At 39.5% G+C, this 16,383-nt stretch overlaps 1 protein-coding gene across 1 annotated transcript in view; it reads left to right on the top strand.

Annotated features, from left to right (window-relative positions):
* LOC117509324 (cell adhesion molecule 1-like) overlaps positions 1 to 16,383 on the top strand; it is a 548,821-nt gene that overhangs the window by 516,728 nt on the left and 15,710 nt on the right. The window contains exon 2 of the mRNA XM_034168986.1: positions 4,969 to 4,989. Within this exon, the coding sequence (XP_034024877.1) occupies positions 4,969 to 4,989 (21 nt within the window). The remainder of the gene's footprint in view (positions 1 to 4,968; positions 4,990 to 16,383) is intronic.

Here is a 16,383-nt window from a genome sequence, read left to right as displayed (position 1 = left end):
CAAAGATCCAAATCGTTCAGACATTTATTCACAATAAAAAATAGACGAGAGGGGTGAACCACACCTCACTCAAAGCCTGCTCACAGGCGAATGACGCAACCGACAGGCATGAAAAAACTCACGCATGCGCACGAGGGTTCAAGCTTGTCTGACGCAATCACGTGATTCAAATCCATATGGTTTTTTTTAAAAAATAATAAGGTCGGATACTTTTCTAATAGACCTCGTATACATATATATATATATATATATATATATATATATATATATATACACATATATATATATATATATATATATATATATATATATATATATATATATATATATATATATATATATATATATATATATATATATATATATATATACACAGGGTTCTAGCTAGGATAAAATTTTAGCGTAGTGATAATGTCAAAGGAGAGAAGCGACTCGGGGGTTGATGGTGTGGAAGGGGGGAAGCTTTTGAAAATTCAAGGTTAAAATTGCCCATTCTAGGGGTACCCAAAGAGGAAAAGCCAGGTACGACAGCCCAAGTCCCTTCATCATGTCCAGAAGGCTGGGGAAGTTTGTTGCGTGGACAATCTCATTCTGGGTTAGCCAGTACATGGCCCTCAGCAGTGGTGGGCACACTTCCGATAATCCGATAACAGATAATTATGGAAGATAATGTTTTCTTTATCGGATTATCTTTTTAGGTAACTTTAAAAACCATTATCGGACCATTTATCTTCAGATTAATCTTTGTCCGATAACTTTTAAACCGATAAACAAAATAAACAAAGCTGAACAGCGACAAGCATTTTTAAAATTAGTTTAGCACTCACCTGTTAAAAGTTTTGTAACAGATGCACAGCTATAACCTTTGCAAACAGAAGAGTGCCACTTGTATAAAAAGCATCTCAATCCTCTGCAGACAAAGGAGAAACAGCCCCAAAAGAAAAAAAACATTTCCTTTAACACCATACCAATAGGCTGGCGATATCACCTAAGTCATCCAGAGGAATACATTTTTAACTTATGGTTCAAATTTTAACCAAACAAATTTTGGACAAGTTATTTAAAATTACTGTCATGTCTGAAGTTTTATTAAGTGAAAATATCAGATATATGTTTTAATTTTAAAGTAATGTGCTAATTTTTTAAGGTTTTGTGAGCACATCCTGTGACCCGCAATGCATTTTGGGTAGGATGATGTAATCTCAGTACATCACGACAGGACAAATGCATTTCAGACACTCTGTTCAGGCTCCACGGACAACAGCATTATACTCTAGTGCCTAAAACTCTCTTGAATATATTCTCTGCGTTTATAGATGTTGGTTTTATTTGCGTTTGTTAAATTCCACGCATTTTAAATGTAGCAGACAGGGATTACTGTATCTGGAATTTTGTTTTCAAGGCCTCTACTGCCATCTACTGGTCAGTAGTGTTCACTAAGCGTGTGGGAACCAGTAGATAGCAGTGTTCTATTTATTTTGACCCTGGTTATGTCAGATGATTGTCAAATCAACTTTTTGGCTTTGCAAATGGCTTTTTTTGTGTGCAATGAATGTATACATTATACAAGTTTCACTTTTTTAATGGAATTACAACCTTATTTCTTTTTTAAATTCTCCCATTTTTTGCATCCAGCCTTATTTCCTTTAGAAATTTCCTTGACAAATAATATCAGTCTATTAGGATGTCAGGTTATGTGTTACACATATACATGTGTGTGTATATATTTTCCAACTTATTCCCATTGATGAAACTTTTCATTTTCTGCCTGAAAGCTTATTAGATGAGTGTGTTCAGGGCTCCGTTTGTTTACAAAATACACACACGTTACAGACCTTGAAATCCAACAGCAGGGATTGATATTATCCAAAGATTTATGAACATACAAATTAACGTGCTTACACTTTATCATGATTTTCTCCGTTGTGAGATATAAAAGTGTCTTATCGTAGCGTTCGTGTGTATGTGCATTATAACGCAGCGCACGAGCAACGTTACGATATTCTTCAGAACGACAACATACGCAACATGCATCCAGCAGCATACACGCTGCTGTCATAGACAACTGCCTGTAAAGTTTTTTGGCAAGTTATAACTTTCTAAACAGCATAATTTGTAATGAAATCCGCTTCATTTATGCGGCTCTTTCGGCACCATGTTTATTTTTTCAGAGACAGCAGTAAGCTCCTCCTACCCCTCCGAACGGAGGGATTTGTAGCCCTTCGCCTTCCCCTCCGCCTCGTTCCAAAAAGAGAGACTCAGACAGTGTTTAGCAGAGGCACTTTTACCCAAAATCCTTTGCGATCTGTCTGTTTGTTACAAAACCTCAGAATTAGTGCATTATTCAATATTAAAAGATATATGTTACATTTTAACTTTGTACAAATGACATAATTGACATTAATGGAGTTATTCTATCCGTATTAATGTTATTTATAATCAAAACCAGAGTGTTGTAATTGATAGAGATTTGGCTTTATGGCTGTTCTTGGAGTGCTTCTGTGCTGGGAGCTCTGTAGTAAACAAGAGCTTCCAGCAGGGGCAGAATGTTGAAAGAAAAGTGTGGTCTCATTGTTGGGGTCTGTTGTTGTTTTTAATATTATTATAAGCTATTAAATTTGTTCTACTACTAGTTGTAGATGTGTCAGAGGTAATATTGGAATTTATCTGTTATCAGTTATCTGTAACTTCCGATACATTTTTGGGTGGTATATTGTTTTATCTTTATCGAAGATAACTTTTCAGTTATCTGATGATCTGTTATCGAAGTTAATTTTTTGGTTATCTGTGCCCACCACTGGCCCTCAGTGAGGCAGTCGGAGTCCGTGGACATTTTTAAGTAAAGACTTAAAACCTATTTTTAATTCTCTTTCTTATGAGTAGTTTTTATTTTGTTATGTTTTATTCTTTTACTTTTGTTTTTAATTAGGTATGTGAATTTTTTTATTTTTATTTATTTATTTTAATTTTTTTATGTTGAACTGTTCTGTGTGAGGCACCTTGAGACAGCTTTTGTTGTAATTTGGCGCTTTATAAGCTGATTAAGTTGAAATTGAACAACATTTCATTGAGTCTTAAAGTAAATAAATATGAAATTGGTTACTGGATCCTTAAACTCTGGACATAATAAACTCTACATGGTGGATCCTTGATCTCTGGACATAAACAGAAATAAAATCTGTTAGTTTTTGTCAAAAGCATTTCCTTTCAGACATTATTATTGGCATGAATGTATTTCCATACCTATGAGCTGAGCTCTTGCAGATGTGCTGCAGGTCAGGTTTATAAAGAATGCAAGACGTCTCATTTTGGGAGGAAAAACGTTTTAGTCGATTGTAGTTTATTGTCTGTATTGCAACGTTTGTAAAACGTGTCATTTCATTTAAAGCGGCGATTCGTTTTGAAGTTATTAAATCCGAGCGGACTCTGTCTCGGTAGAGAGCCGCGCAGCGTTTAAAGCTGTGACAACGGAACGGAGGATGATTCTTGTTTCTCGACTCCAAGACAAGAGTCCCAGTTAGTGACTTTAATCCACACAAAAGTGACTCATGACATTTTAATGGCTTTCAGAGGGGTTAAAAGCGGACTTACCGTGTCTAAAGAGCAGCGAATCAAAGAGCCACGAGCCATTGAATCGAAGCATTGCTTTGATTGCGAAGCATTGCTTCGATTCACACTTCAAACTGGAGTCGCACTGCAGAAACGGTTGATTACAGACGCTGTATTGAAAATCGTAACTGTCCAAAATTATAGCGTAACGGGCCGTAATGCAAGTTTGCGCTAGCTAGAACCCTGATATATATATTTTTAGGGGTGCTTAAAATATATTAAAAATAGGCTAACTCCACCCCCGCCTGTTGCAATGAATGCGTCAAAGAAATGGAGTCACAGATGAGGCGCAATACTTCCACTGACATGACATTTTGGTCTTGTGGTACATTTCGCTGTATCATAATGCATCACATCTACATGGAACAGTCTACCAAATGAAGCAGTGACCAGTGACTCCAAAAACAGCTTCAAAGGTCTGCTGCAGAGAGGGGAGCTCAATGTAAGGCCTTCCTGTCCCAGAAAGATTCAGTCATCAAGACACTTGAAGTGCCGGATGGGATTTGGTACACTTCGGTAACCTTCTGTTTTTCAACAACTGAAAAAGTCCAAGGGTACTCAAGTAGAACTTGAGTGTTGCTTTCAAGAAGTGGAGATGGAATGGCTGTATGTTTGGATGGTTGCCATCTAGGACATATGGTGGTTCTGTAGTACTGACCTGACTATTGTACAGTCTAACATTCCCTTCATGTAATTTTTACCTTATTATGTGTATAGGAACAGTGCAATCCTAGCCCTACCACTGCATGCTAGTTTGACTATTTAGGAAATGATCCCTTGTGGACAAATATTCTGCTAATGTGTTCTTTTGGTAACACTTATTTTAATCTTTGCCTTTGTGACGTTGGATATTGATGACACTTTGTTCCACTGATGACCCAATAGCTGTCCCGCAAACAAGAACTCACGATAGCTCTGATTTTGCTAGCTCATGCGGATACAGTTAGCGCGGCTATTCTCAGTTTGTCTGCAGTATTGCATTTGTAACTACAAACCTCTTGGGAGTTCATTTTTTTAACAGGTCTCTTTAAAACAGCTACCAGGGGACCGTCCACAGAACTCTTTGACATTTTTTGCAAATTTCTAAGATGAAACGTTTCAGGCCTACATTTTGTTTTGAGAGTGTGATGATGCTCAGTTTGAAAGGCAGTTAACAGATACAGGAAGAGAAAATCATATTTCACATAAAATAACCGCTTTAAGTAGTAAAACGTACTCACAGACCCTTTTTGTGAATTTCAGTGCTGCAGTATAATAAGTTTTGATTTCAGTGCAATTGATGCCTGCTTGCTTTCTGCCTGCTCACAGCCTTTTTTCTGTCTTTTTCTCGCCTTCACGTCCTTGCCTGCGCCGCTACAGGAGCTGCTGAAATCGTGACAGGTACTCTTTCTTTTGCTCCCTGCTGTTCATTTGGAACCACTTGCTCCTGTCTGTGTCTGTTGATTTCCTGTCCATCGCAGTCTGTTCATCTGTGCATATTTACACCAGCAGCCAGGGTTGGTGTTTTCTGTTTAGAAAGGAAGAGCGAGCCACACAACTCCCATCCTGTCTATTCATTTTTAATTCTCTGAATCAACATTTTGGCACGTATCGCGCATCTCCCGTCTCCATCTTGTGATGTTTCTGTGTGAACAACCACCTTCATATCTCTTTATCATGATGTTTTATTTTCAGCAACGTGTGATGTTTATGTGAATGATCACTTTTAGCTCCTCATCACAATGTTTGGTGGCAGTATTTGTCTATCCCCTGATTTTTATTTATATTAGCATGCTACTTTGAAATAAATAAATGACACCATTATTGCATCTTTTGAAAAATTGAGATGCTGTTTAACTCAAGGTCACACTGTTGGTTTTGGGCTGCTGGTCACAAGTTGCAGTCAGCAGAGGTACAGTAAAACTCGCATAGAATGGATTCAGGTGGACCAGCAAATTTTTACCGTTATCATCGAAATCTGCTTATATGTACAAAACGGACAAAATCCATTATATGTATGTAATGGATTAGTTATACTCAGGCAGTGTCAAACAATCTACAGGGAATCCCCAGTACCAATTAGACTTACTACGTATTTCCTTGAATAAATGTCTGACCTTCAATTAAATTTAAAAGCCGGGTCAACAATTTGTCTGAAAAACTAAACGCCTGCCTTAAAAAAGCTGCAGGCATGCTTTTGCAGCTCCGTAATTCTACGGCCATGCAATGACGTTGATATGTGTGTGACCCTTTTAAAGTTCTCTGTCACATCTTAATGCAATTTGCCACAGGAACAGTGGCTTTTTCTGGATTAATTTGTCCCTCAACAAGCTCCAGTTCTTTATATAACCATCAACCTCCAAACCAATGTTACCGGTATGTGCAATTTTCCTCCATGAATTGCAGGTCATTTGAGCATCTTTTTCTGACTCCGTGTTGGTCATATTTGCAGACTTTTCTATCAAACATATTTGATCTATGATTGAAATGTAATCCGTGTGCGCACTGCAAAAACTATTAAAATATGATGGGAGAGGAAGGAGTGAAACTGAAAAATTGACCAATCACAGCCCTTGCGGTCTCCGTCGTTTAGTAGCTGCGCATCAGGTTACAGAGAGGGTTCACAGACCTGCAGAGGGTTCTGATCTAAATCGGTTGTCTTTAGTTCGTCACACCCAGGGATATATGTGAAACTTAACACCATATTACTATACAGGCAGTAAGCAGCATTTTGGTAATAATAACCAGCCTTGAATTACGCTCTACCTCGTTTAGGCGCTGGGTCTGAGCACAGTTTTAAAAAAATAAGTGTCCAGGTTTCAATCAAGGAAATACGGTCACACTTTCCTCAAATCGGCACGTGTCGGTGCTGAAATTCATTTTGTACCTCTGTTGCAATTGGGCACATCCAGACTGCTCTGTTCAGTATATGCAAGGGGTTTTTAATGGAAATGCATTGCAGTCAGACAGGACGTTTTGTCATATGTGTGTAAAAATCCGTTATACAAAATCTGGTATATACAGTGTTTATTACATAGAAAACTATACAAAAACATTAGGACTTTTGCTTTTGCTCAGTGAGTGCGAGTATCCAGTTTATGAACCTAGTCAAATCCAAGCATAAGTGTTGATGGTCCCACAGAAGGCACACCCAGAGGAGGTAAAAGTTGTAGTTCCTTGACTGGCCACTTGAGACTGCCTCTAAAAGTGAGCTGATTTTCATAGAAGCCCATGTTAAAATGTCCAAATTTAGAGCAGAAATAAACATGTATACAGCCTGGTACAAAAAACAACAAAAAAGAAACTGTTTTGCTCACTTTAACAGTTGCACAGTTGATTATTGCACACATTCTGCAAATGCTAGAAACTTCATTTCACTTCTCAAATATCAGTGTGTTCGTCTGCTATATTATATATTTAACTGAAATTTCTACAACCAATGACCAAGACAACCAATAACATAAAGGAAAATCATGAAAATTATCAGGGGTGCCCAAACTTTTGCATACAACTATTTTATATTAAAAGATAAGCAGTATTAACTAATTTTAGTATAAGAATAGTGAAAGTTTACTTTTTTTTTTCCCCTCATTTGTGGCACTTCCTGGATGGACGGTGCCTTTAGCAACTGCCTCTACTGCCTCTTGGCTGGCCCTGCACAAATATCTGTATTAATATGGCTTGTGGTGTTGTTAATTCTCCTGATGAATCCTCGATAGCATCTGTGCTGCAATATGTACGTCAAGTGAAATTCTCATCTTATTTAATGTTCTATGCTTACGGTGTTACCACTTTTAGCAGGTATTGGTAGCATGAACCGTTACGTCCACTTAATCCATGTTTACTGATTACGATTATGAATAGAAGTGGGTCATAATTCTTAATGCCCACACCAAAGCCAAACCATTATGAGAACCACCACAAATCTCCATAAATATGACTTAATAAACACCCAAACTGAGGTTAGTCTGTTGCCATAGCTTATCAGTAACTTGAAGATGGGGGTGTGTTCATTCATAGGTCCCACCCAGGTCATGCAAGGTGTCACACTCCACCTCATTATCCAAATATGAGCTGGTTGTGACTTAGGCAGAATAAATGCTGCCTGCTTAGTGATACTCAGAACAGCAGATTTTGGGCTTCATATCTACTCTTCCAGGTCTCTATAGAAAACAGTTTGGTGATGTTACACAGTGTTTGTCCAGTATATATACACAGCCCATGGTCAAGTCACTCTTGTGTAGGCATGTTTAGGTAACTGCTGAAGAAAACTGATGAAGCTCAAGGTCATGCTACTGTTTTTCACCCTCTTCTCAGATCAGAAGTTAGAGAATAGCATTGCTGCAGTGTAGTCCAAGTACAGTTGTTGCCACTTTGGCTGAATTAGGGCATTATTTGCACTCATGGTCATGCTTTTATTTTTTTTATCAAAGGTCACAAGAATTTATGTTACAACTCTAAAAGAAAATGAATATATGCTTTTCAAATCCTAGAATTTGAGAGTAAATTTAGGTGCTATTGAAGCTCAAGGTCATAATGCTTTTATGTAAATTTCTGCTGAAAGTCACAAGAAACTACGTTACATTTCTACTTTTCTAGCTCATTTAAGCATCTCTGGATAAAGTATGATGCGACTGAAGCTCTACGTCATCTGTTTACCGACTTTGTTCTCTGTCAAGGATCACAGAAAAACTCACTTGGGCGGGGGGGTACTTCCGCTACACCTTTCAAATCATGTTTAAACATCTCTGGATAAATTAGCACAGTACTCAAGGTCATGCTGTGGTCTTCACCAACATTTATATGCAGTCATTACAGGAAATGTTGTTGCTAGTGCAGCAGACCACTGAAACAATCCTGCAAATGGTGATAGAAGTACTAAATTCAGCACAAATACTCCTTAAGCATTACATTTTTGGAAAAAAAAAAAAAAACAATTTGCCACTTGAATTTTCAATAGGCAGCCATATAGGGGTGCCGCTAGGGATTCTGGGCGGCCCCATGAAAAGAAATGTCACTGTGGCCCCCCATAGCTGGCCTATAGGCCAGCGGAAAATTTTGATACAGTTTTACATAAAACTATGCATTTTAATGATATTTTTGACTATTATTGACTATCATTCCCATATTTGTGAAAAGAAAAACATGATTTGACAGTTACTTGGTAGGGAAGCACTAAAAAAATATAATGAAATTCATTTAGATTAAATTATGTAAGACTAATACTCTGACAAAAATACATACGAGGTCTGTCAATAAAGTATCGTACCTTTTTATTTTTTTCAAAAACTATATGGATTTCATTCATATGTTTTTACGTCAGACATGCTTGAACCCTCGTGCGCATGCGTGAGTTTTTCCACGCCTATCTTGGCTTTCAGTGCTTACCAGTCGAGTGAGTATAAGAAAAATTGTGGAGAGCTGGACATGTCCCAACTTGTCCTCTAACACTCCGAAACGGAAGTGTTCCTTTGTCTCGCTTCATCAGCGAATCGGTCGTGACACGCGAATCCGTCGTGACGCGCGAAGCCTCTGCGCGGCTTTCCATGACAAAATCTCTTGTTAACAGTGAAATCTGAAGGAAAATGGCTGATGTCCAGCTCTTGTGATAACCAGAGAAAGAGCACACGACGGTCTCGTATCCACAGAGCGATCCGTTTAGAAATGATCCAGTAGTTTGTGCCTCGTCGTCGCAGCTCAGAGCACGGTGCGCCGAGCGTCCTTAAAGGGGTCCTTAAAGCTGTAGTAAAAGTCCTTATTCTCTGTGAAGCCCGTAAAATTTTCACCGAAAGCCAGATAAATTTTTCGAATGGTTTCCAGGTGCCAGTCTCTAACAGCTTCTGAAAAAATTCTGATGGAAAAAAAGTCCTTTTCATTCCGCCATTTCCAGACAATGAAAATCCGACGAGGGGGCGGGACCACTCCTTCCCAAGGCGTGCTCACAGGCGAATGACGTCACCAACAGGCGTGGAAAAACTCATGCATGCGCACGAGGGTTCAAGCATGTCTGATGTAAAAACAAATGAATGAAATCCATATAGTTTTTGAAAAAAATAAAAAGGTACGATACTTTATTGACAGACCTCATATATGAGGCTATATGGTTGTTGCTATTTAATATTCTGATTTCCAGAAAATGTAAACATTTCTCTGATTGGATTGACAGCAGTCACGCAACGCAGTCTGCGCACACTAGAAATGTTCTTTGTTCCTACTCTTAAGGAGGGGGATGAGAGTCCCAAATTACTGACCAAACATTATATTTCAGTGATAGCTGATGCTTTTTAAACCATTAAAATTGTGCTGAAATAAATACAGACTATATGCTATAAGAACTATTTTTTATTCTTTGAAGTTTTTTCTTCATAATAATTAATTAATTCAACACACACAGGTGCTCACCTCACTCCTTAGGGGACATTTGAGCTCGTTCAGGGACAGGGGGAGGTGACAGACGTGCTGTTGCTATTGATGTGTCTGTTTGGAATATGTGTCTTTTTCTTGAGCAGAGCAGCTTGCTAAACATTTGCCTGCATTGATTATTTAACTAAAACAACAGTAAAATGTATAAATTCAGAGTTTTCTTCAGAAATATGAGCTAATATAAGGAAAAAGGTGAGCTAGCTTACAATCTATGGACAAATTTAGGAACAGACAACAGGCTAACATTCTAGAACGTTCCATCACATTCTTGCTTATGAAAGAACTGGGTGATATACTCTCTTCCCTGCACTTCTTTCTCCAGTCTGAGCTTTTTTTCCTTTTCTTTTTCTTTTTTTTTTGCTTTCTGAGCTCTGAGGCACATTCTCGTCTCCTCCTCAACTGGCTTGTCTGTGAAAACTGTCTGTAGCTCTTTGATGGAGTAGGTGGACTCATTTTGCATTAATACGGGGGGGGTGAGCATTGAGAAATGTGTCCAAAACAAATAAACTTAGTGTTACCAATACATTGTAAATAAAATATATATGTGATTGCAAGCTTATTACTGAGTGTCATATTATTTTGTCAGTATTATAATTGTATTAGTGGCCTCTCTGGGCCCCTGTTAATCATGGGGCCCTAGAATCCTTCTCCTTATTCTCCCTGTTTCAGTGCCCCTGAGCCAGGAAGGGGTCAACTGAAGAATTACACAGCGGTCAAAATTAAAAGATGCTCCTGTCATATTGAAAACTATACCACATTATTTATCTGATCATAAATATTCCAAAAAGGTATAGTTTGGAATATCTATGACTGAATGTTATGGAGTTATGAGGTAAAAACTGCAAGAATGGTGACAAAGGTCAATTTCAGTTTGTACAGGGGTCAAAAGTTAAAGTTGCTCCAGTTTTGGTAAAAAAGTGGTGCAAATTATTGGTTGAGCAAATAGGATTAGTAAATGGAATACTTTTGACTGTGTTGAATGTTTGGTCTGCAAACTAAAGATCAAAACAATTTTGATGTCCATTGGATTCTGTAACATGTGACATATGTAACCCCATAACGTGACAACTAAGCATGACACATGGTGCAAACTATTCCTTATAAAAACTCTATTAACTCATCCAATAACTTGCATCACTTTTTACCAAAATCAAAGCAACTTTAACTTTTCATCCCGTACGAACTGAAATTGACCTTTTTCAGCATTCTTGCTGTTTATGCCCAATAACGTTCAGTCACATATAGTCCAAGCTATACCTTTTTGGAATCTTTGTGATCAAGCAAATAATGTGATATACTTTTCAATATGATTGGAGTATCTTTTAACACCTACCTGGCTGCTGATTGAAAATTCAAGTGCCCAGTTGGCTTTTAAAAAGAGTAATGTCTAAGGAGTATTTGTGCCAAATTTGGTCCTTCTATCACCATTTGCAGGATTCCTCTGTAAATATTCTGTTATCTGCTGCACTATGCTTGAGCTTCCAAATAAAATCAAGTTATATGCTCCCATGTTTAAGACATTTTGTTTAAATTAGTACAGTGTTGAAACTTAAAGCCCCGTCACACAACGCTAACGAAGGACACCAAAGCCAAAACAAAACAAGAAACCCGGAATCATGTTGACTTTTGGAGACGTTTAACTGTCGTCCAGCTTCGTTTCTGTAGCTGGCGCTTCGTCAGAATTTTCAAACTGTAAAAACTGAAAAATGTGAACAAATCTTGACGACAACTTCAATTCATCCATATTCCGTTTTGCTTTCTGTCTTGACGGTTCCTCATCGTTTGCATAGTCCTCTAACACTCCGAAACGGAGGTGTTCCTTTGTCTCGCTTCATCAGCGAATTGGTCGTGACGCGCGAAGCCTCCGCGCGGCTTTCCGTGACAAAATCTCTTGTTAAAAGTGAAATCTGCCGGAAAATGGCTGATGTCCAGCTCTTGTGATAACCAGAGAAAGAGCATACGACGGTCTCATATCCACAGAGCGATCCGTTTAGAAATGATCCAGTCATTCATTCCGCAACGTCAGCATTCCGTTTGATTGTCGTTCAACTTCGTCCAACCTCCAACCTCTCTCTTTGACTCTGCCCTCTCAACGTCTCTGGCTCCGATGTGTGTGTGCATGCAGATGTTGTCAAGACAACGCAGCTGAAGTGAGTCTGTGGACAGCACAGACTCGCTGCAGAAATGATCACACGCTGGCACTTTGTTTTAATTTTGTTTTAAAGCGTCGAGGTCACTGTTTGCTTTGTTTTTCTTTTATTCGTTTCAGTTTCGTTTTGGCCTTTTATGCGCTCTGCACTCACAGGTTTTTTGGTGATGAGAGAAGTCCAGGTTCATTCGTCTACTTTTTTCAACGATTTGTGACTTTGGGACTTTTTTCCTTCGTTCAGCAAATGTCATGTGCCGTGTGACTGGGCCTTAAAGCCATGTAGATATTTTTGTTTTTTTTCCCCACACGCAGAAGCCACAAAATGTGCTGCTCAGGTTTTCAAAAAAAAAAAAAAAATTAATCTGCAATTTCCAATTTTTTAACAAGCAATCCTTAAACCAAGAAATCTTTGGCATGAGTATGTACTACATTCTCACAAATGATGAATTAAGAGATATTAGGTGCGTTGTGCATATTTTTAACTCTTTCTTGGATGCACTTGACCATGAGTTTGAACATATCAAAGAAAACCCTTGTCAAACTTCAACTGAGCAAACTAAAAGAACATTTCCATCTGGAGATTGATGTTTTTTTTTTATTTTCCAGTCATGTTGTAGCATCATTATAAAGATGGTTACACGAAGCTTCTAAGACAGTCTGTCTTTGCTGGAAGAAGGAGAAAAAAAATGGTCAAATTAATTGCCATTACATTTTTGAAAGCTGCTTATGTAAAGAGGTCCTGCAGAAGTGGCAGGGTGCTAATTACACCCTAAAATATGAGTCTTTTCCTGGTGAACATCTTTAAAACAGCATTTCATCATGAGGATCAGGGTTTAATGATCGAGCCGGATGAAGACACACAGCAGAGGAAAGGCAGCATCAGAAGAAAAGAGAAACTTTTATTGTTAATGACCATCTATAGTGCTGGATGTTCCTTGAAAGGACACGGCTGCTGCCAGCCACAGGGACTCCAGGGAGAGGGAATTGGCCTCTGTCTGTCCCACGTTCCACTGCCCCTTTCATGTCGTTTGATGCGGAAACAAGAGAGGAAAAAGTTCAAAGAGAGGGGAACTCGATTCAAACGCTTCCTGCTCCATCCCGACTTGTGATGGCGAAGCTGCTTTGGTAATATTTCCTGATTATGTCGAGTTTAGCATAAATTGGTACGAGTTGGTGCGGTTTTGCATTTTGAGCACAGGCTGATGAGCCGAGCCGCCATGCCAGACACTTGATGCCAGATTGTACATCCCCTCGGAGAGTGCACAGACTTTTGAAGGTCTGTATTTCCCTCCGACTGTTTCATTCAGTATGTTGTGGTGCGGGAACAGGAGGGCAGCCATGTGTAGAGATACAGGCACTTTACTCTTCCAGACAGCTGCTGGAATGAGTGCGAATTTATCAGCCAGTCATCTGTGCCATGCCTCGGCCCACTCCACCAACCCCCCCCCCCCCCCCCCCCCCCCCCCCACCACCGCCAACCCTCCGTCCCCACCCACCACCCAGAATTAATGACTGCCTCTCCTCATTTGCACCCAATCATGACCAGGATGCTGAGGCAATTGAAAATGTTTACTCCAATTGCAAAAACCCTCCATGTTCCACAAAGTGGCCTGTTTTCACTTTGATGGGATTGCTAATCACAGCACCGTTATTTATGTGTGCTTTGAATTGGAGATGAGCCTAGGCTGGAATATTGGAGGAGGACCAACCTTGCTTGGGGCTGCTAAACCTTATGGAGAATTTATCTATTGCGTTCCCTTTCTCTCTGTCCAACAGATTGGAAGTGGAATAACCTTGCTTTGAGGCTGCTCTCTGTTGCTGTTTTGACTGCCAAATATATTACTTTTACAGCGATGAAATAAAATAGACATCAAAACACTTCACACTGCTTCTGCCTCATCTTCTGCGCTTTTTTTTTTAAGAGTAGAGTGCAGTTTCAACACACTGTCATTACAAACCCAAAACTCCGCCTGACAGTTATTTTTAATTTGATGAACCCTCACTTCAATTCTATAGTTGTGAAGTCCGATGTGTCACATACAGGTGTTTTATTCTTCTCTTCATTCCCTTAAACTGCCTGCTCATGAGTCCATAAACTGTGACCTGGTGGAGCTAGAAGCAGACCCAAAACAGACCTGTGGAAAGCCTCCAGGAACCCAGTGCACGTAAATTTAATACTAAAAGGCCAAAGATAAAAGAGAGCTAACATGAAAGGAACAAGAAGATTAAAGGACCCAACCTTAATAGACCCAAAGGAAAACTGAAAGAGCACAGGCCTCTGCCAGGGTAATAACAGGCCAACTGTTATTACCTCTGATCCTCAGAATTCTGACCCACCCATCCTATTAGCAGAGCAGGTGCCTCTCTGGTATAGGAGCTGGACTATCAACCGGCATGAGCACTACCAGTCTGTATCCTTCAGCAAGAATGGCTGTAAATTGGTACCGTCCTTGGTTGGGAAGTAACCTGTGATGGATTGCCAACCCATCCAGGTCAGTTGTGGAGTCCTGTCCACTTCAAGCTAAAGCATTAAGACGATAAGATCAGATCTGAACAAGTCATGAGACCAGACCCAGACCTGACTAGGCTGATTAAACCTAGATGCAACTCAACTTGGGTCGCAGGTTGGATCTCAGTTATTAAGAACCAAGAGGACCTGTGAAGACCTCCACCACAAACCTACATGTGCCTGGCCATTAGGAAATTTGGTAAGAGAGAAAAGTGCCACACAAGCCTCCAGAAGTGAACAATTACTATTATTATTATTATTTTAAAAAAGCTTTACCCAAATAATATACAAATACTTATGAAACTTACGTTAGAGAATCAAAGCAGCCTGATTTCACTCAGGACTAAGCTAACAGGGCAACTTTCCACCACTAACAGACTGCACCCATCTTTCTTTGAGGAAAAACTGACTGACATGTTATTGCCCTCTTTGATATCTCCTTTCCATCCTTGTGTTGGAAACCAGTTTTTTAATTATGAATTTATTTATTTGTTGGAGACCAAGACTTAAAGCTGCAGCCTCCATCGGTGTTGCTCACTTGAAAGTTTGATCATATAACCCCACTGCTGGCTCTCCACTGGCTGCCTGTTCATGTGAATGCAGATTTAAACTTCAACTATTGGCTTACAAGCTTTTGCATGGCTGTGCGCCATCTTACACTTGATTGTGCCATATGTTGCCGGTGCTTTCCTTGTGATTGCAGGGGGCCGGCCTGTTGTGTGTTTCTAAGGTTAAGAAGAAATCAGCAGGAGGTCGATTGCTTGCGTTTCATGCACCATGACTGTGTGCTGATATTAGGCAGTTGGGTTGTGTTGACATTTTCAAATCTAGACTAAAAACACATTTATACTTGGCTGCATACAATCGTGGAAAATTTTCATAGCAAGTTAATTCTGTTTATCTACTCTTAGTCTTTATGTTTTTGTTATGCTTTGTTTTATTCTGTGAAGCACTTTGTTGGCATTAAAGTGCAATATAAATGAAATTATTATTATTATTACTAATACTACTACTAATGCTACTCCTAGCAACAAGTAGCTTTTGTGCATTCCTGGATTTTGGGGTGGGGATGTGGAAAGGCTAAACCATTTCATGTAAATGGGAATTGAGGCAAACAGTCTCTGGATGTCGTGAGTTTTTCCCCAAAAACCAAGAAAAGAAAAAGAAACTGTTGGCACTATTAGGTTCCTCCCTGCCCCACTTCCACCTATGATGAGAGGGCTGGTCTGGGACACTGGGGGTAATGTATCCTTGGGTTTCTGCCTATAGCACTTGGCTGCCCCCTTGTTCCATTTCCTGGGTAGTGATTTGCAGTGTGGGCTCTTCATAGGGTGTCGTTTGGTGGTTCTGCTGTTGCCCTGTGTCCTTGGGTGGGGGACAGGGGGAAGTGTTGTCAGTCTGGAATTAGTTGGGGGTGTTGCTGCAGGTGGTGTGTCTTGAGGCTGTCCATTGCTCCCTGTGGTGTGTGTGTGTGTGGGGGGGGGGGGTGCAATGGTGCATATTGGCCATATTGGTGCTCTGATGATGGCCAATATGGTCAAGTGTAGGCCCATTCATTTTTTATTAGTTTGCCATATTTGTCTGACTCCGTGGTATAACTCACAAAACTCGTAGCTTAAAGCAGATAACCCGTAAGTTGGAGAGGAAATGGCGTCTCACTAATTTAGAAGATCTTCACTTAGCCTGGAAAAAGAGTTTGTTGCTCTATAAGAAA

This window comes from Thalassophryne amazonica, chromosome 4 (assembly GCF_902500255.1).
Source record: "Thalassophryne amazonica chromosome 4, fThaAma1.1, whole genome shotgun sequence".
In the NCBI taxonomy this organism is placed as follows: domain Eukaryota; kingdom Metazoa; phylum Chordata; class Actinopteri; order Batrachoidiformes; family Batrachoididae; genus Thalassophryne; species Thalassophryne amazonica.
This window is presented reverse-complemented; position numbering and strand designations above follow the sequence as displayed.